Raw genomic sequence first — 25,054 nt, 5'->3', positions numbered from 1 at the left:
AGAAAATAAATGTAAATGAAAAGTAATGGAAGCAAAATGTCTATCAAATAGGGTCAAAAATGCTTCACTGACACACTGAGTCAGATGATTTCAAGACATTAAAAACCTAATTAAAGTCCCCTTTGTTGGTTACGGGAATTATCACACCCAATAAAACACGACACTGATATGTTTAGAATATATTAGAAGAAATATTTATCGCCTGTTCTGAATTGGTGGCAGATGTCATGCAGATTTTGGTGTTTACAGCTCCTAACTCTGCATGTTCTGCATGTCTTTTTTTACATTCTAGAAGGTCTGACCTCACGAAATTTAATGGAAGGTGCAGACTTAGGTACACACAGTAATTACAGGGTGCAATAACACCGCACTATTTATATAATTACAATCCTGTGCAAAGAGGTGTTTTTGTTTATGTAGGGATCGAAATATAACTGGCCACTTGTAATCAGGACCTAAGAGTAGTGTCTGGTACATTGGTAACAGATGCTGCAAGAGACACACACCCTGGTGTCAATATTCATGATTTGGCAAATTGTTAATTAATCTGTCTAAAATGATTTCCTGATTGGTACACGTAACAAAAGGATGCGGTATAATAATATATAGATTGATTTACTTACCGAGAAAGCGCTAACTGCCCCAATAAAGAGGATCAAAACAATGATAGTCCTCATGTTGCCAAGATTCCTAAAAAAATAAAACAGAAGACAGAGTTCAGTGTTGTCTGTTCATAATAAGAATACTTTATCTTCGTTTTCAATTAAAGCTGATTAGACTAGTGTTTTCAGTCAAGCATGTACTTTTGACTTAGAGATCATTTCTTGCATCACCTCTATAGCTAAAGGTGATTTAAAAATCAATGCTTCCTATGGCAGTTCAGTGTTCAGCCTGGAATCCTCTTATGGGAGTTGGCATATGGTTCTTTTTGTATTGCATGAGGAAATTGCTACCGTTTAGATGTACATATGAATTGTAAGATTAATTTGAATTAATGTTAAAGAAGATTGTTGTAGCTTTTGCGTCCAAGTTCAACTCAAGGGGTAAAGTGTGTGGTACACTGTGCGCTAATACTGTATCACTTGTTCTGCATGTTTTCCCATTAGTTTGTGCATAAATACAACCAGCCTCTTGCTTGCGGTAATAGCATTGATGCAAAGGGGTACCTGTACTATGATTAAAGTCAGTATGAATGCTAGAAATGTTTTGTACTAAGTATACTGTTATTTGTTAGTTTGTTCAGTAGAAATTTAAATAAAATATTTGTCCAGAAATATTATCAGCAAAACAGATGCATAAATGGTAATAACATTAATATATTAAAGCAGACTATACTAATGCTCCCCTAACCATGTTAATTTACAAAATGTAATGAACAACATGTTAATCAATAGAGTAGCAACTTAATATTAAAAAAATAAAGATGTGTATATAAAAAAGTAGAAAACTGAAAATAGAGGATAGGCCAATATATGTTTTCAAAATTAAAGTAATAAAAACAAAAAAACAAACATACATTACCAATTGGCACATTAAATAAGAATATTAAAGAAATTCATGAATAGAATATCAACATCAATGTAGATAACTGTAATACATAATCTAAGCCCTCAGGAATAAACTTTTTGGAAAAATTATAATTCCTCATCAAGGAAAATCTTGCTAATATTTGTTTCTAATGGTACATGCATTACAAGGTTTGGAAAAAAATGATGTTAAGGTGAAAAATAATAACTTTATTTTAACTGCTGAATTTACGGAAGACACATGTGCTCCATCGAGTGTAGGATTATAATAACATGCACGATTGCACAATGCTCAGTGTAATGAAATATTAGCATCTTTCCAATTAAAAGTAATTTTCCTAAAAGCATTGACTAATAACAAATCTGTAACTTTCCTACTCATAGCTAAACCCGACTAGCCCTCTCACAAACTACATCATATTACATTTAAAAATGAAGACAAAACATTTGTGTTAACAATGTTATTCATTATTGACCAAACTTTAAGCTAGAATTGATTAGTAACAGAAGGGCATGGGAAATTAATATGTATTAGTCTACCTTCAGCTAGTTACTGAGCCTATCCAACACCTATTACTACTAACAATTTTAATTTATTCAGTCCACAAGGTGTCCATAATAGCCTATTGTATGTAAATAATAGTGTTTAAGGAGTGTTGACGGCACAAGAAGTAGGCTGAAGTTTAGCCCAAATACCATTCTAAATCTGATACAAGCACAACATATTAAATTAATTATTATCTCTTAGTAATTCTTGTTTTATTTGATGAGTGTTATTCATTTCCAACCATTTATATATAGTAAAAACTTTAAGAATGCCATTGTGTTGTTACAAGATTAGTTTCCACGGTATCCAAATAAACATCCAATAAAGTGAGGGGAACTTTAAGTGCTTAAGCTTATGTTGGATACTGACCACAAAATGAATCAGAATCTGAAATTAATTTAAGATATCCCAAAAATGCCATCATTTTTACCAATCTGATTACTGTACTATTGTGCCATTCCCTTTGTTCTTTAAGTGAGTGTGAAAGTGGGAGAGAAGTATGTACAATACATTTGATTTATTTGTGAAGGTCCCAAAATGCAGGTGTGCGTTATTGCAAGCGTGCACATGCAAAGCGATTTACAAAGAACATTTGTGGTTGTGCAAAATTACCTCTTGTTTTCCCCTTTTTACAGGATCGGTTGACACAACAGAGCAGTGTATCATGATTAAAGTGACATATTATTCTTTTTAGTTTTAAAAGTTTACATTTTTCTTCTCTAGCTTGATGTGCAGTGTAACTTATACAAACTCGCACCCCTACAAAATAATTGCAGCTTTCGTTGTATCCCAAAAAACATTTTTGGGTGCCACTGAATTGGACAAATGCAATATGTTTTACCTATAAACTATATAAAAGCGGGATCCAGTACTAGCAACCTGTTTAGGGTGCACAGTTTGTAAGCTCCACAGCAATTGCAGCTTGATTGGCAGGACGTAACAGTTCAATACCTATAGCCACACAAATAGCATTTTTTAACCTCTTCAGTGCCCCGCCCTTTCCACGCCCTGTGCCGGGCGTTTCATTAGCGGGCGGGGTTCATGACGAGATAGTCTCGTCATGGGCACAGCGCAACCGCGCTCCATGACGAGACTATCTCGTCATGGGCACTGAAGGGGTTAAAACAAGAAAGTACAGTATTCTTGTGTATACTTTGTGATTATTTTGAGGGGTGTAGAAAAGAATGCTGACACAATGTCTTTTGCAGATTTCCTTGACACACCATTAGGAGAAACTGTGACTCTGCTTGGGGCAAGAAGAGAGTGGTGGAGCATAATCAAAGAAATATATTGTGGCAGAAGTTTTACAAAGAGGTGATATGCTCCTGTTACTAGAAGTCCAAATGGTTTCATGATCGAAAGGCATCAAAATATGAGAAACCGGGGGTAATGACACAGAAATGGTGCAGGTAGCATTGGCAAAGCCTATGAGTATGTCTTCAATGTGCCTAAACATGTACAGAGAATGTGTCTGATTCACAAAGGTAAACTTCACTTTTGTTTAAGTTTACGACTTTTTGCAATTCACAAAGCAGTTTTACGCGTGGTATGTTTACAACTCCTGATATTTTTATGGGCGAAGTCTCGACCACGAGTGCGGGGACTGCAATCGTAATCAAACTACTCCCCCATGTCTGCATGCCTTTCTTAGCATGCCTAAGAAGCATATTAAAGCCAGACGAATTGACTTTGCTAATGGTAATTGGCTGCATATATAGTTACAGTTCATTTGAAAGGTTCTTAGTTTCGTTCTGGCCAAATTATTTATGAGCCTTGATGACACATTACTTTTTATTTCTGTTGTCTGTATCTATGAGAAAACTAGATTAGCAGATGGATTGGTGTTATGCCTGTTGCTAGGTAATTGTCTTTGTAGTTTTACATAGCAGGAACTTGGACTGAGCATTAGTGTACTAACAAGAGGACCAAACGTTACATATGTTTAGGTATGAGGAGATTAAACAATTCTCCCAGAATCACAGGACATTGATCATAGGTTAGGATTAGAATCTTTTACCCCAGTACAAAGGACAGATATGCTAGGCGTTAGGCCACATGCTCCACAAAAGAGTTTTAGGGTTTTGTGCACGGTATGTGAAACATTGACATTGAGAAGTTTTGAGACATCTCTACCTCATTTTGAGGCTTCATGTTTCTAATTGGAGTATGGTACTTTGTCATACAGACACTTCAGAGGAGTTGTCTTTCTTTCATGTTGTCTGTTTTTATCTGAGGGCATTAGCTCAATTGAGAAAAAAGGTAAGCACTGAGAAGGATGAATAAGCACATTATTGCAACATATGTATCTAGCAATGTGATGGGGTGCTCAGGGTAGATCAAACTTTTAAAGTGGCCACAGGAGGCAGGATGGTGATCCATGGTAAAGGCATACAGCTACCTTCTAGCAGTTAGATTATTCAACAAGTATTGGTGGTACATCAGTCAGTCCAACCCAAGATGGCATCCTGAAGTTTCGCAAGATTGTGGCTTTGTTGTTGATCTTGCAAGACTTTAGGACAGTCATCTTGGGGTCTAGTGGTCCCAATCTGTAAAAGGACACCAAATAATATGGTCATTTCAAGGTCAGGCTCGCACTTGAGTTCTGACAAAAGAATATCAGCTGCACTGAAAAAGGGATGCATGCAATGTATTTATGAGCTGATGATTTGATTGTAATGAAAAGTGTGATGATTTAGTATACTTCAGATGTTAAGATATTCCTAATGCATTGCAAAAGAATCACTAACTGGGAGGCTGAGTGATGCACCAAACAGCCAACAGCGTGATGGTGAGACAAGCATACTCCCCAGGGCTGATCTGCTCCAAGATGTGATTGACGCTGTCGCAAAGAAGTGACTGAATGGGGCACGCTCAAACAAGTGAAAGCTTGAAGGGGCTGTCCAAAGCCCACTCTAGGAGTATTGTAAGCAGCAGGCCTTTCAGACTCCAATGCAATGGAAAGCTCAGAATTGTGGAAATTCTTTTAAAATGCTGACACTGGCTGCTTGACTTTCAACTCTGAGCGAGTGCCAAAGAACCATTGTAATAGCTTGTGGTTTGAGTGGTGCAGAATGCAAGTGAGCACAATGGCATCTCGTAAAGTGAATTGTGGGGCAGCATTCAGGCTGACAACATACAGTGATGCGGTAATGACTGCCGCTACAGATGCTGATAGAAGTATGTGCCCGTAAAGACGGGAACTGGTGTTCAATTTGAGCTGGTGGTTGCAGGTGGGACCCAAAGGCACTCATTTTTGAAGATGGGACATATTTTTCCTCATCTGGCTTTGACTCAAAGAAAGGAAGAGCAAAACAAAAAGGGAGAAAACTGTCCCCCTGTAACTACAAAACTAGCCAACGCACAGCCACACTGACACTTGAGGGGCCATTCTCACACTTCCGGTTTGCCTGTAGGACAGTCGACCCTCGTTCATGGGTACATTTCGTGACCGCAGTTCACTTATTTTTCTCTATCCTTGAAATGTTTCTGGCATTCTCGAAAATGAAGTGAGTTTTAGTAAACTTTGTGGGCACTTCTTTCTTATTTGAATTTGCTTACATAATTACTAGGGAGATTCCGGTGACCTTTTCTATATTCACGGTTGACTTTCAGGATCTTGAATTTAGATGGCCTGGGGCAGAAGCGTATACAACAGCTGACATATACTGCTTGTGCTTATCCTCGTTTGCAATTTAGAGGAAACCTTTATGGAGCATAGTAAGCAACTAAGAACAAGAGATGGAGTCTACCAACTGTGGAAAAACATATTGATTTTACACAATCCTATTGATTCCTGTACGAGTTACTGCACTGCGAGTTTGAGGCCTTTCAGCGGATGTAATGGCTATTTGATTATTTAACACCTCTGGAAGTGCATGGTGTCTCTGTCCCTTTCCTACTCATGCTCTGATCTGTTTATTTTCCATCCAGAGCAGCTCTGCTGTGGTGTTACCCCTGTGCCATGGCATGCAGCCACCGAGCTCTGCAATGCATCATGGGACAAGAGCAAGTGTACTCTGCCAAGCAACTCCCACTCCTTCCCAGGAGCGGGAAACCAGCCACAGCACAATTGTCTCAATTTCGATGTTAATGAATGCTTTGACAGTAACCGTGATATAGGCATAAGGGACAAGAATGAGGCATATTCAGCATTGTTTATTTTTTTTGTCAGACCTAGCTCTGCATGAATTGTTAAGAAGAAACGCAAGACGTGTATCCATTAAAAGCAATGGCGGGAGGTCAAGCTCAAATAGTTACCTCATTGGGATGGGGTAACGTTGCAGACAGAATAATCTCACGAGACTTTTACTGCTCCAGCCACCAAGACTCATGCAGTTTTTGTCTCTCGGGGAGGTGCACAATAAGCTCCCATACTTAAAAAAAAATCTTCCCCTTTCTTCCCCTTTATCCCCCATCATCCTCCCTCACCCCCCCCCCCCACACACACAAGCGCATTGCATAAACTCAGCACCTGCTCATCTCCAAACCTCATGGACTAGAAGATTCCAGGTGTTTTTATGGTAGTTCTCCCTTCTATGGCGTTTTACTCTTGACTGCATGATACTGGGGCAACTCCTGCACCCTGCAACCCCTAGTTACCCTGGGGGAATAATTTACTAACATTTGTCACAGGTGCTCACGCGGCACAAAATCCACAGGCACTGCACATAAATACCCATGGTCTAGTGAGCGCCCATGCAGCCATTACTAACTCCAGACTTACATTTTTTTGTGATAATAACAAACTGAAGCCCTACACTAAAGATGGCAAAGGATCAATCTTTCCATTTAATATTTCCAATGCGTTTAAACACAAACACTCATAAACATACACTGCACAAATGTACACTCAAAGTAGTAGATTACCAAAGTATCAACCATACCTAAATATCTCCTTCCAAAAAATGGAAAATGCACCTAGTCCCACGTTAAAGTACTGCATGCTGTGACTTGAGTTAGAACAGCAAATGAATCCTATCCTGTATTATTTTGGACGCGGATTGTGCTAGATGTAGTAATTTAGAGATTTTAACATATCAGAGGGACATATTTATGTCTGGTCAAAATGTTGGCATTTAGGTTACTGTGTGATAATTCTCACATTCATAGTCACCATTATTTTCCTAGTTCTCAAATTTGCTATGCCGACTGACTCATTATTTGGGTGAGCACTAGTGTTCAAGTGGTCACCTCCCTGATTATAGTACATGTTTAAGTCTAGTTTAAATCAAAAGTGTATAGAACTATCCATTCATCTTCAGGTCAGGGCATTTATTTAGTAAAAAGACCGAAGCTGCGATTGGTCAAAGGGAACCCTACCCAGCTCACATAATTCCTTACTAACCTGTTCAGCTTGACCACTATCTTCCTATCCCTTTCCTTTTAGATGTACTTCCACCCCAAGACACCTGTCCCTATTGTGCCAATGTATCCTACAAGCTGAGTGTGCAATTTTTGGGGAGTTTGCCACAATGGACTGTCAGCTTGCTTACCTCTTAACAAGCACTGTATGAAGTACACCTCCTTCGTCACACCTAGTATTTTATCTAATATGTTGTAAATGCATGGTTCTCATTGTATCCCTCTATATGTCTCCTTTGATATGTATAGTATATGTGAATCTTCCCAATAGCCAGATCAGCTGCACTCTATAAGGCTGCCTACATAAATAAATGAATCAAATGTATGCACTAGAATTAAACGTATGGTGTGAACATTCTGTTCTGGGTGCCCTAAAATGGCTTTAGTGCTTTGTAAATGCCATATGATGATGGCATGTTGTGACAGGAGAAGATTCTCAGAAGGATGGAGAAAAGGCATCCAGGAAAGACAGGATTGCAGCTAGTGGAACATCTTATGGTTAAAAAACAAGAGCTGAGCCTTCCAATGTTTGAACCAATAACAGCATTCATATGGAAAATGTTGATAATGCATGTTTACCTTGTGTTCTATGAACTAGATTCAGACTCATTTCTTCAAAGTTATTGGGTAAGTAATGTCGACCATTATTAAATAACCATATTTATTATTTATTTTATGTACATTTAGTTGAAGAACTAATGCTGTACATAGCAATAGTAAGACAGTACTTAGAAACCTAAAGGTTTTGAATGGTGGCATATAGATTCGGGAGGGCTGTGGTGGGTGTTGGAAGATGAAAGATCGATGAAAATTCATAAATTTATCATGGCATTACACATTTTACCACGTATACATGTTTACAAGTTTATAGCAACAGGGTTGTATTGGTAAAGTTGTTAGATAAGATGATTCCTTTAAGAAAAGGTGTTTCTAGTGAGTGGCTTTGAATAGAATCAATACAGGCCTTAGCCACATGTGAGCCAGGACAGTGTTAGAGTGTACAGGTCCAAGTATATGAAAGAAATGAGATCTTGATGCTGTATAGGGAGTCTTGGTTGAATGTAGGTGGCTTTTGGTGGCTAAGTGTAGATTTTGAGTTGAAGTCTCCTGACTTATGAAGAGGTAATATGGGGAGGATCGATTCATGGCTTTGCCGGACTTCAATCTTGCTTTGCTTTCTGACAACAGCCAGTGAGTTCGGTGCCAGTATTGTGAAGTGAAGGTGTTTCTGAGAGATTGTGGAGAAAGGTTTAACTTTATTGAATGATGTAAAAAAAACTGGTGGAGACCTACAAGGAGGGAGGTGCAATAGCAAAGTTAGTTAGCCAAACAACAAAGTTTAGTGTCTTGCCTGTGTGAAAGCCAAAGTTTGATCATATCTTCTGTATGTGTAGTAACTGAAATGTGGCTGCCCACATTGTGTTTTTTATGAAGGCTTTCATTTCCTTTGAGAAATTAAAATCTACCAGATGTGCTTGGGTTGGATTGTTCCTTTTGGACCAAGACTCATTTGCATATGGCTTGTCTCTGTCAAGAGGGAGTTAGTGGGCAAAAATGATGGAATGGAATGCTGCCCAAGTAATTAGCAGTGGATGAGATTAATTCAAGCATTTCACCCATCACTTTGTTGTTCTTGTAAGTGTAAGTGATATGTGTGTGATGGCATGGCCAGAGAGTGATGGGTTGGTAGCGGGTAGATTGAGTGATTGCCATGTGAGTGTGTAAGGAGTTGTGACTGACTATGTGATTAGATGGGATTTGGGTAAATAGGTTATTCAGTTGGTGGTGTTATAATGATGAGTGTAGTAGAGGAGTTATGACTGCACGACGTCATTAAAGATTGAGCTTATGACACCTGCTGGGCAACAGATGGGATGAGCATTGACTGTTGCAATAATTGTGGTAGAATGGGTGCTCAAAGAAGGCTAAAGCTGCTGTGGGTGCAGTAGACTGCCTTTTCCAATGAGTAAAGTCTTTCAAGGTCTATAGTGAACATGACACATTTCCCTATGTACCAGTTATAGAAAGTTGACTTAGGCATTAGCATATGTACATTGGCTACTGAAGGCATGGCTTCCTCATTGCACATTTGCACAAGAGTTCAATAAAGTTCAGTCATTAAACTTTAGAACTGTACCAGTAGATTCTGTTGAGACAATATTTAATGTGTAAGTGAAATGGGATTCTTTTTCAACAGTGGTTCTAGACCCAACAGGAGTTTTGTGTGCAGTACATTGGATTTCTAACTGTGATCTCAGACATACAGAGAATGCCTATGGATTCATCAGATGTTTTGGGTGAACGGTCCCTCACGTCACCCTAAGTGGCACATTTCACAGGAAAGCTAATGCTGCTGAATCATTTTCTCAAGTTAGAACCTATTGGCATATCTGGCAATTTGAAACTTCTGTGGGCCAATGCGAGGAAGACCTTTACCTTGGTTTAGCGGTTAGCGGCCGGAGTAAGGTCTGTCGGGATGGCATTGCCATTCCAAGCGTACTCAGCTCACCAAATCTAGAGATAGCTGCCAGCCCTGCAGTCATTTCTGTACATTGAAATGTACCAGCCTTATGCTATGTTATGTTATGTTTTGTTATGTTATGAAAATATATAGAGCACACGTACACCTAAGGTTTTCCTTGGTACTGTGACAACCAGGAGGGAGAGGAGAGGGGGCTCAGGCCAATCAAGATGTTACTCAAACGGCCAGGCTTTCAAAACGTCCTGTTTGGTTCCATCCTGATAAGGAAGGGTGAGAGTTCCATAGGATGGGGGCAGGACAGAGAAGCTCCTGCCCCTTGCTTTCTGTTGCTTGAACCAAGGACTTCTCAACTAATTTGCAAGAGAGGATCTGCAAGGTCAAGGAGGAACATACTTCATAATTCTGCTTGCTACAAAGACTAAGGCCTTGTCGTGTATGGATTTGTAAACAATACAAGCCATTTTGAAAACATCTGTCTGTTTGACGTGGAGCCAGTGAAGGTTTCTTAAGGCAGTGGAGGGATTTGTGCATATCTATGCAATTTACAGATTATCCTCGCAGCTGTATTTTGAATGGATTGTAATTTGTGTAAAGAAGTTGCAGGGTGACCCAAATACAGGGAGTTTGCATGGTTCAAGAGCTGCTCAATTACCACTGCAATAGCATCTTTTAAAGCCTCTGGTAACAAAAGAAGAGAAACATTCCTAATGGATTTCAATAGGCTAAAGCACTTTGCCATGACTGCTGAAATCTGGGGGATGATGGACAATTGATTGACTACCACGATGCCCGGGCTCTTACAGATGCTTTTGGAACAGGAGGGGCACCGAGCTCAGAGGGCCACTAGGTGTTGGCCTAGAGATCTGATATGTGATTGAGAATAACCAGCTTAGTCTTATCTGCATCAAAATAGATTGAAATTCCTGATGGGATTGGGCAGTATTCTCAAGCCAGAGGATGAATTGATAGTCATCAGCATTGCTGTAGAATCTACAACCATGATTAGCTAGGGATAAGATCAATGGACTGATAAAAGCATTAAAAAGCAAAGTAGATAATGCTGAGTCCTGGATGACCCCACAGAGGACATGGGTCTTAGAAAAAGAAAACAGGCTAACCTGCACTTCCTGTGTGTGAACTTCTGGAAAGAAGGATATCCAACTTAGAGACTGACCTAGACCAGCCACCTTCAGACAACTCAGCAGAAGTATGTGGTGGACCGTTTTGAAGGCGGATAATAAATCTAGGAGAACTAGCTCAGACACTTGTCCCAAATCCAGCTCCCATCATAGATCATCAGGGACAGAAGCCATCACTGCTTCTGTACATTGGGCTGGATCGAAACCAGCCTACAGTGGATGAAGAAAGTTGGATGAATACATTAATCTGCTTAGCTCCTAGGTAACAAAACTTTCAAAACATTTGACTGAGTACAGGAGAAGTTAAAAGGGGCATTAATTTCTCAGCAGCTCAGGACCATCACCCAGCTTCTTCAGAAAGTATCACAGCTACTTTAAATCTGTCAGGGACAATGCCCTGAGTGAGTCACTTAATCAAAAAGTCTAACAGAGGTTTGGGTGTTATGACATACAGAGCTCACTTAACCCCTTCAGCGCGGCGCGGATTTCCGCGCTGTGCTGAAGGTTCTGTGCGCGGTCGGGGCCATGACGGAGCGGTTCCGTCATGTGCACAGCGCAAACGACGCGCATGACGGAACCGCTCCGTCATGCGCATTGAAGGGATTAATGGTAAGGGGCAGCGGCGGCTCCTCCGCTGAGACCTTGGAGCGTCACCCCACTGCTTTGCAGTGAAATAAAGGAAACATAAAATGATAATAACTCGAGGATATTGTCATTTTATGTTTTCCTGCTGCAGCAGGTTTTTGGGCGGGGTTTCTCTGATGACAGCATAGCAGGGGAAGCACTGCTTTGCCCACTCCAAGTGTGCATGAATGTTTGGCCAGCCCTCTCGGCCGGCCAAACATTCATGCACACTCTGCATGTTCTCCATGCAGGCTGCATTACAGCCTGTGTAGAGAACATACCCTGGCTCCCAATCCCCAGCTGAGCGCCAAACCATGGTACTCAGACCAATCACAACACTGCATTGTAGTGATTGGCTCAGGGGAGCACGGGTGCTTCCTGTTCCAGCCCCAGGGGAAATACGGTGGAGGAGATACGGAGGAGAGATGTGGCAATTAAGTACATTTTTTTCTTCTTTTTTAAACTCCCTTACTCCCCTTCCTCCCACCTGCCCCAGTCCGTGTCGGCTGTTACTGGTAAGGGGGCACGAATTCAGCAGGAAGACAGATTTCACCTTATGCATGAAAGAAATAAGGGTCTCATGCTGGAGCTGGAGAAACAGTACTAAGGAGTGCAAATTAATGGCACCACAGTCCAGATTCTCCCCAGGTTGTTGAGACAAAGAAATGGTTGTCATGCTATCCCTAATTGATTTATTGTTCTCACTGAAAAAAGTGTTGAGTGAATCAAACAAAGTTTGGGAGGGTTCTATCTCCCGGGTTACTCACTTGGAACAAGTGAGTTTGTGTAATATCTTGAAAGTTTTTTTTTTATTCAATAAGTTAATGTATTTAGACTGGAAAGAGGATTTGGTGGTAAGGAGCTTGTTTTTATACTTCCTCACACCCTCACTAAAATGTTTTCTTTCTTGGTGGTGCCATTCAAAGTACTGAAAAGTTTGGTGTATGGCTTCTGTCAGTTTTGAAGGCCTACACGAAATATTTTACTATTTGTTTTTGGTCAAAAATAAAGAAAAACTGACAGTGAGGGACAGGAAAAAAACAATAATGACTCCAAAAGCCCAGGAGAAAGCTCCCAAATTTTGTAATTTTGTTTTTGTTTTTTTAAAAAGAAAATGATTTACCCCTGTCTCCCTGGGAGCTTTTTCACAGGGTGTGGAAGTCAATAATGTTTTTAACCTGTGTTGTAAATGGCCCTTTCTGCAGTGACGTGTAGACCTGACAAGTGCCCTTGAAGCAGTGGGCCATTGTCCAAGTTATATCGCCTAAGCAGGGAAGTCCATCAAGGTATTGATTAGTCTACCCTGGCTTTAGGCTGGAGGAGGGTTGTGTTATTAAATGGCCCTTTCTGCAGGGTCACCCCCAAACATTGTGCCTTCCTTTTCCCCTTTTTGCTGGATTTGTTTGTGTTGGCTTCAATACTCTGTGCAATTTACCACTGCTAACCAGAGCTAAAGTGCTCGTGCTCTCTCCTTCTAAAACATAGCAACATTGACTTACCCACAATTGGCATAATTAATGTACCTATAAGTCCCTAGTAAAGTGTGCTACATGTGCCCATGACATGTAAATCAAATGCTACTAGTGTTCTTGAAACACTGATTATACCACCCACCTAGGAAGCCCTTTCAAAATGTCTCAGGACTGCCACTGCAAAGCCTGTGTATGCAGTTTGCACTGCCATACCAACTTGCCGTTGAAATCCCCTTGCCAAGCCTAAAACTCCCTTTTTATTACATATAAGTCAACCCTTAGGTAGGCCCTAGGTAACCCACAGGGTCCTGGTAGTGAAAAACTCTCAAATTAATTTGTCACTACTGTGAGGCCTACCCCTCTTATAGGTTAACATTGGGATTACCGTATTTCATTTTATAAGTGTAATTTCCAATTGGGACGTGCTTTGACCCCCAAGTATGGTGTCTCTAGAATCACAATTTAAATTCACAACTTATGGTGAAGTCGGATTTTAAATTGTAATTCTGAAAATGCTACTTTTAGAAAGTTAGCAAACGTGGTATGCAGTTCCTGTGGGGGGAGAGGGGGAGAGAAAAAGGCTGGGTTGAACTAACACCCTATGCCTTGGGTGGAAACAGGGTGTCTCCCAATTTGGGAACTAGGGCCCTCACACCCGGCTGGATGTCATGCTTCATCATAGGGAATCCTCCTCTTCAGGCCAGTGCTGCAATGCCTGACGAGCACCCTATGAGGGGCTCTTTATCAGAGATCTTTTTATCTCAACCCATTAGGTGCAGTGCGGGTGTAGGGTCTCGTGGTGTAGATGTAAATGTAATGTGTGAAGGGATAGAGCGGGGAAGACTAAAATGAGCTGCAGTGGTGCTTCCAAATTGAATTTAATCAGTGAGCCCTCTGGTCTCAATTAAAAACAGCAATGGTGTGTCACCACTGGGATAATGGTCAGTGGTGGCTACAAAGAAGTGGTCAACATGTTTCTTGCCTTATGTGTCTGGAGGATCACATGGCAATTTGTCAGGACCATAAGTGTATCTGCACTATCTACACAGTGGTTGGTTCGAAAAGCCTAGCAATGAGGTACCTTATTAGTGGATCAACCCAATGAGGGCAATTACTTAGTTCAGTCAAAAATCAGGCAGAGGATATGTCAATACTATTGACGTCAGTTCAGCCTTGGTCTAATCGCCGGTAACCTACCCCTCACTCCGCCTGCTCGGAAAGTTTAGAAAGTTAGCATTTTCTTATTTCAGCCATTTGGTGCCTGCTGCCTGTCTCCGAACACTTGTCTGGGGTGGGTGACAGCTAGGCTTTGTGCATTCCCCTTAGACAGCCACCTACAATGGGAGCTTAGGTGTGACTTGATGGGATATCCTGGGAGGATGGAAGGGAAGAGCTGGGCACAGCCTCACACTTACACCTGTATAGGTTGTGGATACACAAAGGGAGGACCTCTGTGCACTTCAAAGACCCGTCTTTGAAGTCTCCCCCACTTCAAAGGCACCAATGGGTATAAGAACTGGACCTCTGACATCACCACTTCAGTACACATCTGGATATTTGGATACTCTGCCAAGAAGAAGGATTGCTGTTCTGCTAAAGTACTGTCACTCTGCTGAACTGCTGCCCTGGAAGAACTACTGGCTTGCAGTGCTGACCTTCTTCCTGCTGCCCTTTTCCCTGGAGAGGAAGAACTGGACCTGGAACCCATCTTTAACCCAGGACCCCAGAGTGACTACAAGGGCTAGTCTGTTTACCTCCTGATCTGAGCAACGTGTAGAATGTAATTTCACACTTGATTACACATGTACACACTGATATAGTACTGTTGCCTTTCAAATACATTTTCTATGATGTGTAGAAGTGTGTTTTTCTGAATCTGTGTTAACTAAGCCTCAATTCTGGCCTGATTGCTATATTTTTCAATATTAATGGCACCCTTGTCACTCTTGTCTTCGCCCTTAACATCTCACCTGTCGTTTCTGCAGCAAGTAGGCAAGTAAAATTTTAGTTGTTTATTTCCATTGTCACTGTTCATGATGTATTCGATAAACTTTCTCTGGTTTATTTACAAAACTGTAACTATTGCTTCAAGGTTTTTCTGGTAGATCACTGAGCCCTATTCATTCATGTAATGCAGTGTCGTTTATGTATTGAGTTTGTTCTAGCATCTCCATTTTTTTTTTCTAAACATATTTTTATTGACATTTTCAAATTTTATATACTGTACATTATACAGATCCATCGAGCAATTCTGCCATATAGTACAATATGCGGCATCACGTATCATCTGCATAGACTGGTGGAGAGTCAGCCAGGAAAACAAACGATCAAATACATCACGATGTGTGTACCCTATGGGCTCTGATATATAATATGTCACTTGAACTGGGGTGTAACACAGGTATAAACTAGGGGATGGGCATGGAAGTTCAAATCCGGTCCTCGCAGACGAGTGCATAAACTGTCGTATGGGTGCGGCGCCTCTATGACTCGCGATTGCACCTCCTCTTAGGTTCGACCTGCAACTGTGATAGTATACCCAAGAATGCTGCTTTGCATGTGATCATGTCATCGGAATATTACGGGGTTGGTCGGTTAGGGTTTGGGTCAAGGTTTGAGACTGCGCTTGCAGGGATGGCAATGTGGATGTGTCGTCTTTAGGGTCCTCGCCTGGGGTTAACTGCTTGAAACGATATAATAACATGGCCCATTCCATGGAGATAGGATTCTTGCGGACCCCTCTCACCTCCTCCTCCCGCAGTGTCTCCTCCTCCGCCGCCGCCCATTTGTGTGTAGCTCCCACCCAAGCCGCCAGCGGAGGGCCGGTGGGGGAACGCCAGTGCATGGCGATGCTGCGTTTGGATAATAGCACCACAAGGGAGAGAAAGCGAGTCCGCACCTTGTGTTGCTTGCGTGTGCGAAATATACCTAGGGCGCTGGCCTCCCATGCGTTCATGCAGGTAATCCCTGTAAGGGCACCCACGTTCTAGCATCTCCATATAAGATTAGAATAGAAGGTGAAGAATAATTTTTCATCTAGTGGGACAGTGATTAGGTGATAAGGCAATATGACGATTTATAACTCTGATTTGCTGATGAAATTATGCATTTGCTCACAACACAGTGCTTCTGCAGATCTGTTAATTTCATATGCAAAAATAATGATTAAACCCCTTGAGTTGGGGTGAGACAGAGACATTCCTATTTTTCTAGGGATGTAGTCAGTATCTCCTCTGATTCTACTGCCCATTTGAGACTTAGACTAATTTTTGATTTTTCATTTCTCAGCAGAGCCCTATTCACAGAAAGCCCCCATGGCATTGACTTTGTATTTGCTTTCTTTGGAATTTTGTAATAAAACCCGTTAACTATTCCTCTGATCTAGAACTTAGTTATTAAGTGGGCCTTTTTACTTAATTGACTATATTTTCTGTTATTTTTGATGTGTTGGGTAATGCCATAATTCAGGGACACATTGCCTCTTAAAATTGAAGTTTAACACCGTCTCTGATTCATCGAAATGTGTGTGCATTCTGATTGAGGTGAGTTTGGGGGTTTCAAGGTTACAGAGTCCCCCGCGCCCACACTGTTGTTAAGTGCATTTCCTATTGATAGTCAAGTATTGTAAAGACACAGGGCCCGGTTCACAAAGGGCTTCCACAGTCATGGTGGAGGCCTAGCAGTCGTAGCAGGACCTCCGTACTGCAGTTACCCATTGTGGTGCGCCCCGTGAGTGCAGGCCCCAGCAGCCACAACTGCGAATGCTCCACCACGAGTGCGGAGGCCCTTTGTGAATCGGGCCCACAGCATTTTCAGAACAGCAAAATTACAAAATTCATGCACACACCTCTCACTAGTTCAGCATCAAAATGTAATCTAACAAGAGTTTTTTCACTGTGTTGTTAGTATGTCTTTTATTATGTGAACAAAATGTGTTAGAATAAAAACATAGTGGTTTGTCAAACGTTACTGCAGTTGATGATATTTTTGCACCTTATTCTTGGGGATGGTACTTGCTATTACCTAAACAAAGAACCTCTTTGTCTGGTTATGATATCTACAACGTGCCTTCTTTAACATTGTTTGCAAACAATTGATTGAAAATCAAAGGAAAGGTTTATTTTATTGAGAATAGGAAGGAACATTGAAGATTCACCTAACAAAATTGTTGTCCACACCATTTAATTTCACTACTGAGTGATCTATTTTTTCTCAAAAATCAAAAACAATTGGTATTATAATTGTATTCACAATCGACTAAGTCAATCACTTCACACTTGCTTGGGAAGTCATCTCTCATGGCTCTATTGTAACTCTTTTTATGTGAGACAGCCCAGTTCTTTAGTGACTTGTATCTCATACACCCAAACACAGTGTTCTGGACAAGGTCATCGCCCGTCTTTCTGGGGTACAGTACCAGAATATCATGGATTAAATATTGTTCTAAAAAATGTTGTGCCCCTACCATTCAAAGCCAATTCAAAGAATCTCCTTTCACCCAATCTTGATGGAACAATTGAGGCAAGTTGCTTCTTAATGCTGAAATTGTTGATTGCCATCTGCCCCTCTTCTAAAGGATGGTATGAACTTCACAATGTCTAAGATTCCATGTTAAACAAAATGATTGTCTCTAAATTCAATCCAGAATCCATGTTCCTATTGTACTTTATTTTCTAACAAGTGACCAATCATGGTGGAAAAGTGCCAACAAGCTAGGATGTTGGATCCTAGAGGAGAACACTCCTGGGATTTACCATTCAAAGGAAGGTTAAGTATGAGTTAACAATATTTATATTAGTATCTGGATCTTAAGGAATTCCCGACCCACCCATCCAACCCTCAGAGCTTGACATAGAGTTCAGAAGTAACCGGAAATCTGCTGTTTTCTGGAGGAAATGATAAATCTAGAGGACAATCTACGATGGAATGCCTGCCCCTATTTTGTCCTTATGGTAAAGGAGATTCTATTGAATGATCATCTGGATATGGCACTTACTCCAAAAATCATATGTTTTTCCATTACTACCCAAATCTACATCAGACCCACAGCCAGGGCCAGACTGGCAGTAGCGGGCACCAGGTATTTCCCCGGTGAGCCACCAGGGTGGGGGCCGGTTTTGATCCCCTGGGGGGCCGTTTTTGATACCAGGGCATATCTGCAATGTCGGCCCCCTGTAACAAAAGCGGCAGTGGTGAGACGGGAGTAGTGCTTCCAACTAGCACCCCCTCCCCCGGGGGCTGGCCGAGCTGTTTTCCAGGGCTGGTTTGGTTCCCACTCTGGCCGTGCCCGCGGCCTTTCTATCTGAATTGTTCACAGCTCCTTTGACATCCTAAGATCCCCACTTGAACCCAATTCTAAGTTGAAGGGAGGGGTATCCCCAAATGGACTACTGCTTCACCCAGTTATAACTGGCCCAGTGTTCCCACATCTAGATATCATGAGTGCGGGAACACCAGAGCCGATTTAAAAATGACTTCGGGATTGGAATGAAAGGGGAACGGTTTTAAACCCCTGGGGGGGGGGCATTTATGTTACCGGTGCATATCTGCCATGTCGGCCCCCTGTAACAAAAGTGGCAGTGGTGAGACGGGGATAGTGCTTCCAACTAGCACCCCTGTCCCCGGGGGCCTGCCGAGCTGTTTTCCAGGGCTGGTTTTGGTTCCCAGTCCAGCCGTGCCCACGGCCTTTCTATCTGAGTTGTTCACAACTCCTTTGACATCCCAAGATCCCCACTTGAACCTAATTCTATGTTGAGGGGAGGGGTATCCCCAAATGGAATACTGCTTCACCCAGTTATAACTGGCCTAGTGTTCCCGCATCCAGATATCATGAGTGCGGGAACACCAGACCCGATTTAAACATTACTTTGGGATTGGAATGCAAGTACAGCCGAATACCAGTGCCTAGGCCTTGCCATCTCCCTTCTTAAGTCTGAGGTGAGCATGTAATGCTTCCCCCAGCCGTATTCTCCCCTTCCTTCTGCGACCCTGCCTATTCCTGTCTTCAAACCCCGCCCCCACTGCACCAATCCTCAACCTCCCACCTGCTTAGAGAAGATGGTAACTGAGAGAGTTAAATAGGGGCCACTATTTTAGTCTTTGCTCACAAGCTTCTGTTGCTTCTTTTCTCATTTTCATGTACATATTTAAATAATTTGCACAAACTATGAATGCTGATTTGTATTGTTTTGTACTGGTGAAAGTGTACTAAAACTCCTTCTTTTCATGAAGGCAATGCAAGGGTTTATGGTGAGGAAAATGCAAATACCACTAAAATAAGTCAAGGCTTTTTTCGAATTGCTGGAAAATGTCCAGGATAGTTGGAGTGTTCTGTCAACTGATGGCAGACTGGCCAACTTGCAAATGTCTGAAGCCTGTCCAAACAATTCGCCAATGTGGTACTGTCTTATTTTGCCACAAAATAAATCACATTTAAAAAGAATTAAACGAAGAACTGTGTTTCTTCATGCCAGAAACACTGGGCACAATTCAATGTGCCTAAAGGTATTTTGGAATAACTAAGCGCTATTGCCCACCGCTCAGGCTTTTACATGGTTTATTGTCCTCTGCACTGGGCATTATCTACTATGAATTTCCCTCTCTGCAATTATAGTCCAAATATGAAGTTGAGCTTACATAAAGCTTAACACCAGTGGGCAACAAGGCTGGTATTATCCATCCTCCGATATCACATAGCACAGGATATAACCATGCCAACTTTCTCTGTTTGCTTCAAGTCATTATCACTGACCTCACACTAAAGACAGATAACGGTAATTAGTGCCCACATTTTAAGCAATCTGATTAACTGAACCAAACTTAGCAGTAAACGCAGGAAGCGCATAAAATTCAGCCCTGTGTGCTCATGCGTGGATGGTTATTGACCAATGAGCATCGCAGTCTGTAACATTAGTGTGTAATGAGAATGTATTAGTAAATCCGTTGCTGTAGAAATCATAGCAAAGACCCCATGGGCCCTGGTGCAAAGCAAGGAAAATGCCCCTTTGCCTGCTGTTGGGGTAGTAAAGCACAGCAATTCTCATGATTCAATGGGATCCTCAAGGCTCTGGGCTGCGGTGCTACTGCCCCTGCTGCACCAATGGTAGCTACGCCTCCTAAATCATATCTTAACTGCTTGGTTCACCAAACACCCGGCTGATTTGCAAGAAGAATATTAATTTCCTATCTGTTTGTCTTGTCCATGGTACTTTTGCTGGATTCTGGACAAAGAGTGCCCAAGATCGCCATGTTAGTAGCTGAGGGAGGGCCCCTTTTCATCACGGACATGAACACTGAAGTGACGTTCACGCCGCTGCCCATATTTGGAGCTTGTCCTGACCCTCGGTGGCTCCACCTTCAGATGGTTCAACCTCCAGGGAGCATCAGCTTCCCAGGCAACTGTAGAAGGGGAGATGCCAATCTGAAGGGGGCCGAGAGAGCTCTGCCTTGGAACCTTTCACAAGTCACTTGCATTGTTTTCACTGAGACTGAAAGCAGGCTATGGAAAGGAGGACACCGAATAGGGATGGCTTCCCAAAGCAGCTATAGTTCCCACACAGGAGCCTTCTGAAAAGCGCTTCAAGAGCAGCGTCGGCTTGGGTGTCACTTCCAACATGGTTTCCTGAACTGAGAGGTGTGCGCTCTCTCTTTCTACGCCTCACGAATCACATTGTGAAATTTTCGCATCGAATCACCATTTAGAGTGCACTGTGGCCTGCTTTAATATTAACACCATGAATATTTGGGATGGTGGTGGAGGGGGGACGGGGAAGTGTACTTCTCGAAATAGACACTTTGGGTAAAAATACAAGAACTTTTCAACAAATCATATGAATTGTATTTAATGTTCCAACATGATCCGTACTATTTAGCAAAAGCCACCGACCATGGGGGGGTCCCTGGATGGGCCACAGTATTGGATTTTATACATTCAGAAATTGCACATTTCTAAACACTGCATATTAAGAAAATTGATAAAAGTGAACAACAGAATAAAATACATTCCCGTTTTAGTTTAGAATTAAAAGGAAATATAGACGTTGAAACAAAATAATCTGTGAAAGAAAGCTATGAATAAATAAAAAAATTCTCACGGGTACCTGTCTGCAGCTCGACTCCTGGCAGCGTGGGTTGGAAGCCTCGGAGTGAAGAGGCACGGATTTCTTCCTTCTGCGACATCCCTCGTGCCCTGTGCAATATAAACTCTGCTTTGTTCAGCTCCAGCCAATCAGAACGCTCTCGGGATGATGTCACTGAGTGGACTCCGACCACCAAACCATGAAACCTAAACACTTTCCCTGGCCACATGATTTACCTACGGTATATTTGTGCTGCCAACAAGTGTGTTTCCTTACTTCTAATTGAAGGCCTGGGCTCGGTTTGAAAGGCTCGGTTACTGGAGCTTGTTTCAAGTGAACAAAAACCTGAAATCAGGCAACATCCTTGTATATGTTTCCCAGAACCAACTAGTATTGAAATTGGACTTTTGGCTATTGTTAAGCTTCTAAGTGTTTGCTTTATGGTTATCTATAGAAGGAGCTATTTTGCTCACGCCCTGTGTCAGCTGGGCGTTATATGACAATTGGCGACTCAGCCCTCTTGTTCAGCAAACTGTAATGGGGATGTACGAATCATGGATGTACAACTATGTCACTTTGTTGGCATAGTACTCTTTATTTAGAAAATAATGCAAAGTATTTGGGAGCTCAAGGCTTATATGGGAATGCCATTTTATATTAGCTATCCGTACAGAATAAACGTAGCTCTGAACCTCTGCAGGGCGTAGCTATCGTTAGAATATAGAATAGCAGGTGAACGGCAAAGGACACAGAGGTGTGAAGGGAACATTCAACCCCAAATGTGGATGTCTTTTACAAGCCAATCAGAAGATACTGTTGGCTTTTTCCCTTGTTATCAATAGGGCCCATGTCACTTTTGTGCACCAGTACATTCTTGGCTCCCACACATTCTATATTCTACAACGTAGGCAATTCGATATAATCCTTTATCCCCTGTGCTGCTTTACATTTTATGTCACAGTTGCTGACTTCCTGTTTCTAGAATCCATATTTCAAACAGAAAGTTTTGTGTAATCCCATATCCTAGTAAGGAGGCACACCTTATGATTTGCCCTATTTTAATTTGAAATTATACAAACATATGAAACCAAATAACCCCAAACTGATTAGTTCGATCGGATAGTGTTGGAAATGGCCCTTTCTAGGGTGCTTACCTTTGACCTTTTGCTTTTGTACTTCCTGGTTTTGGGCTGATCTATGTGCTAAGCAAACACATGGAGATGATGGACGGAGCGCTGAAACGTTTCAGACACTCAGCCCATGTCACAGAACTGGGTTGAATCCATCATCGTACTTTAGCTCACTTCGCCACCTCAGTTCAGACCCAGCCATATGCAAATCAGTCTTGACCCAGTGCCTCATGGGAACAGTCCAGTCCGAACTGCCAAGCCAGGTCATTCCTGGACCGGAAACAAACATCCTGGGACCGGTTTTGGGGTAACACCCCTCATATAGCTCGGTCTGAACTGAGGTGGCGAAGTAAGTTAAAGAATGATGATGGATTCAAACCAGACCTGTGACTTGGGGTGATTGTCTGAAAAGTTTCAGCGCTCCGTCCATCATCTCCTTGTGCTTACTTTGATCTATGTGCTAGCCTTAGGACTTTGAGCACTTCTGACACTGCCAATTAGTGCCAAAGTATTGTGCGTGCCGTATACATAATGGTGATTGGTGTATACATAATTGGCTGGTTTGAGTTAGCTGTAAGTCCCTTGTCTAGGGGTTAGACATATAACTAGGGCATGTAACTCAAATTCTTCTCCGTGGGCATACAGCACTGGTTGTGCCACCTACGAAAGTAGTTCTTCAAACATGCCACAGGCTTGCCTTGGTGGGGCTTGTGTGTGCAGGTTACTGTTAGTTAGCTTGGCATTTAAAAAGCTACTTGCCAAGGTTCTTCTAGTCTCTTGCTATACCGGAGCAATCCCTGGGGGCAGGGTGCAGTGTCGGGAAAAGGCAGGGCATGGACTCGGGTGCACTACGTGCATTGGTAGAAAAATCCACTGGATGGTGTATTCGGTACAGTGGGACCTGCTTCTCGCATTGATTAACATGGGGAACCAGTGGAAAGGCTATTGAGCAATATTTCCTACATGCAGAATAGTAGCAGTATAGTGTTTGATATCTATGAGTTAGTAATGGCAAATCCTCTCCGGTCATGCAACTGGACTCATCATTACTAATGTGGAACTGCCCATTTGGGAAAGTGGGCATTTTTGTGCTCTTGACTCTGTGTGCTTGTCAACCTGTCTCTAATCCACATCTGGATGCTGGGGAGACAGCTACATTTGTGTGTTCCTGATAGAAGGCCATAAATTAGGGGCTCACTAGAAATTGCTGAGCTCTGAGGGGCCTTCCTGGAATGGAAACGAGAGGATGGAATTAGCACCTCCATTGCAGGGGGCAGGGTCTTGGCCCCACTAAAGATATTTATCTAGCCTCCCAGGATAGGATAGAAGGCAGGAAAAAATTTAGAGATGGCCTGTGTATTTCAAAGGAGGCCTTTTGAACTGATCTCATCGACAAAGGACATTGTGGGTATAGCTACTGGGACTCTGCCCTTAGGAGTTACAGACGCTTTTGGCATTGGGACCATACTATGTTGGTTTGACGCTAGGACTTCAAGAGGAGCCATTGGGGCAAGAGAGACTGCAACTGGGTTATTCGCAGAGTTGTGGTGGCCTGGGGCTTGTCATGCTCCAGTAAGAGAACTATCACTAGGTGGATTTTGCCTGGAAGTCGCTGGCCTGCAGCTAATTGCCAACTGTCGTGGCCTGGGTCCCTAAGCACTCTCCAAGGGCCAGTTGTCTGGCCTCCTGTCCACGAGATCCCAGGGACAAAAGGATTTTCCTGTATGCATGAGAATGTAAGGACCATGCAGGGTGCAGCAGAAACAAGTGGAAATGATCAAGACTGTCCTGACGTTTGCCATAATCACACTGTGTAGAGGAGTGTGCTTGTAAAGATCAGTGGGCCACCTGGGGTGCCGGAACGTGAGGAGTTTAAGGAGTGCTAGAGAAGTTTGCAGAGTCCAAGGGACCAGTGCTTGCAACTGGGAACTTGTGCTAGCATACACTCCGTAGCGTGTGGTGTCCGAGGGTGTTGAGGGATGTTTGCTGAGTCCATGGGACTCAAGCTGGAAGCCTAGACTGACTCCGACCTCCAGATTGGGAGGACAACCATGCATGAAATTGCGGACTTCGTCCGAGGTCGCAGGTTCCTTCTCCTCTGACCCAAGCCATAAGGTACTTTGTTGTTGAGAATATCATGACTGGACCTGAGGGATCTTGTTGTACCTTGTGCGCACCAACATCGGTCTGCCTGGAGCAACTGCAACCCGCACCGCCGCCTGACGGGAAGTTGGTCTCCAATTCGGAAGCATTCCAGCTTCCGGTGCCTCAGTCTTTTGCCTGTGGGGGAGATAGTGATTCCGCACTCGTGAAGGTGTCACTGGGTACCTGGAGGCCTAATCTGGAGGGACGAAACCCAGTAACTGTTTCATTCTGCTTTAGGTGGTCCCGACAATCTAATCAAAGTGTCACCAGTGGATGTAACACATATCGCTGGATGGTGTAGTGTGAGTGGCGGAGGGGCTGGGTCCCGAGAGGTAGTAAAAACCTGTGATTTCTTGACCATTACACTATACAGGGCATGCGATATTGGAAATGCCATGTTTTATGCTAATAAGTGGAATACCTCTAAACAGACTGTATATATGTTTCTGTTGCTTTTGATGTGGTAGGGATTGCTTGGATCATGAATACCTTGAGGAAGTACGCACATGAGTTTATGTTGCTTGCAAGGCTGAGGGGATAACGGGGCAAC

At 42.5% G+C, this 25,054-nt stretch overlaps 1 protein-coding gene across 1 annotated transcript in view; it reads right to left on the bottom strand.

Moving 5' to 3' along the window:
• The window catches only part of IBSP (integrin binding sialoprotein), a 64,611-nt gene extending 43,300 nt beyond the window's left edge, over positions 1-21,311 (bottom strand). Inside the window, exons 1-2 of the mRNA XM_085635354.1 lie at positions 21,251-21,311; positions 624-690 (exon numbers count right to left, since the gene is read on the bottom strand). Coding sequence (XP_085491480.1) covers positions 624-677 — 54 coding nt within the window. The 5' untranslated portion in view covers positions 678-690; positions 21,251-21,311. The remainder of the gene's footprint in view (positions 1-623; positions 691-21,250) is intronic.
• Between the last annotated feature and the right edge of the window lie 3,743 nt (positions 21,312-25,054).

The sequence above is a fragment of the Triturus cristatus genome, chromosome 2_1, assembly GCF_964204655.1.
Source record: "Triturus cristatus chromosome 2_1, aTriCri1.1, whole genome shotgun sequence".
NCBI lineage: Eukaryota > Metazoa > Chordata > Amphibia > Caudata > Salamandridae > Triturus > Triturus cristatus.
Note: the sequence above shows the minus strand (reverse complement) of the source record. Positions and strands in the feature narration are given on the sequence as shown.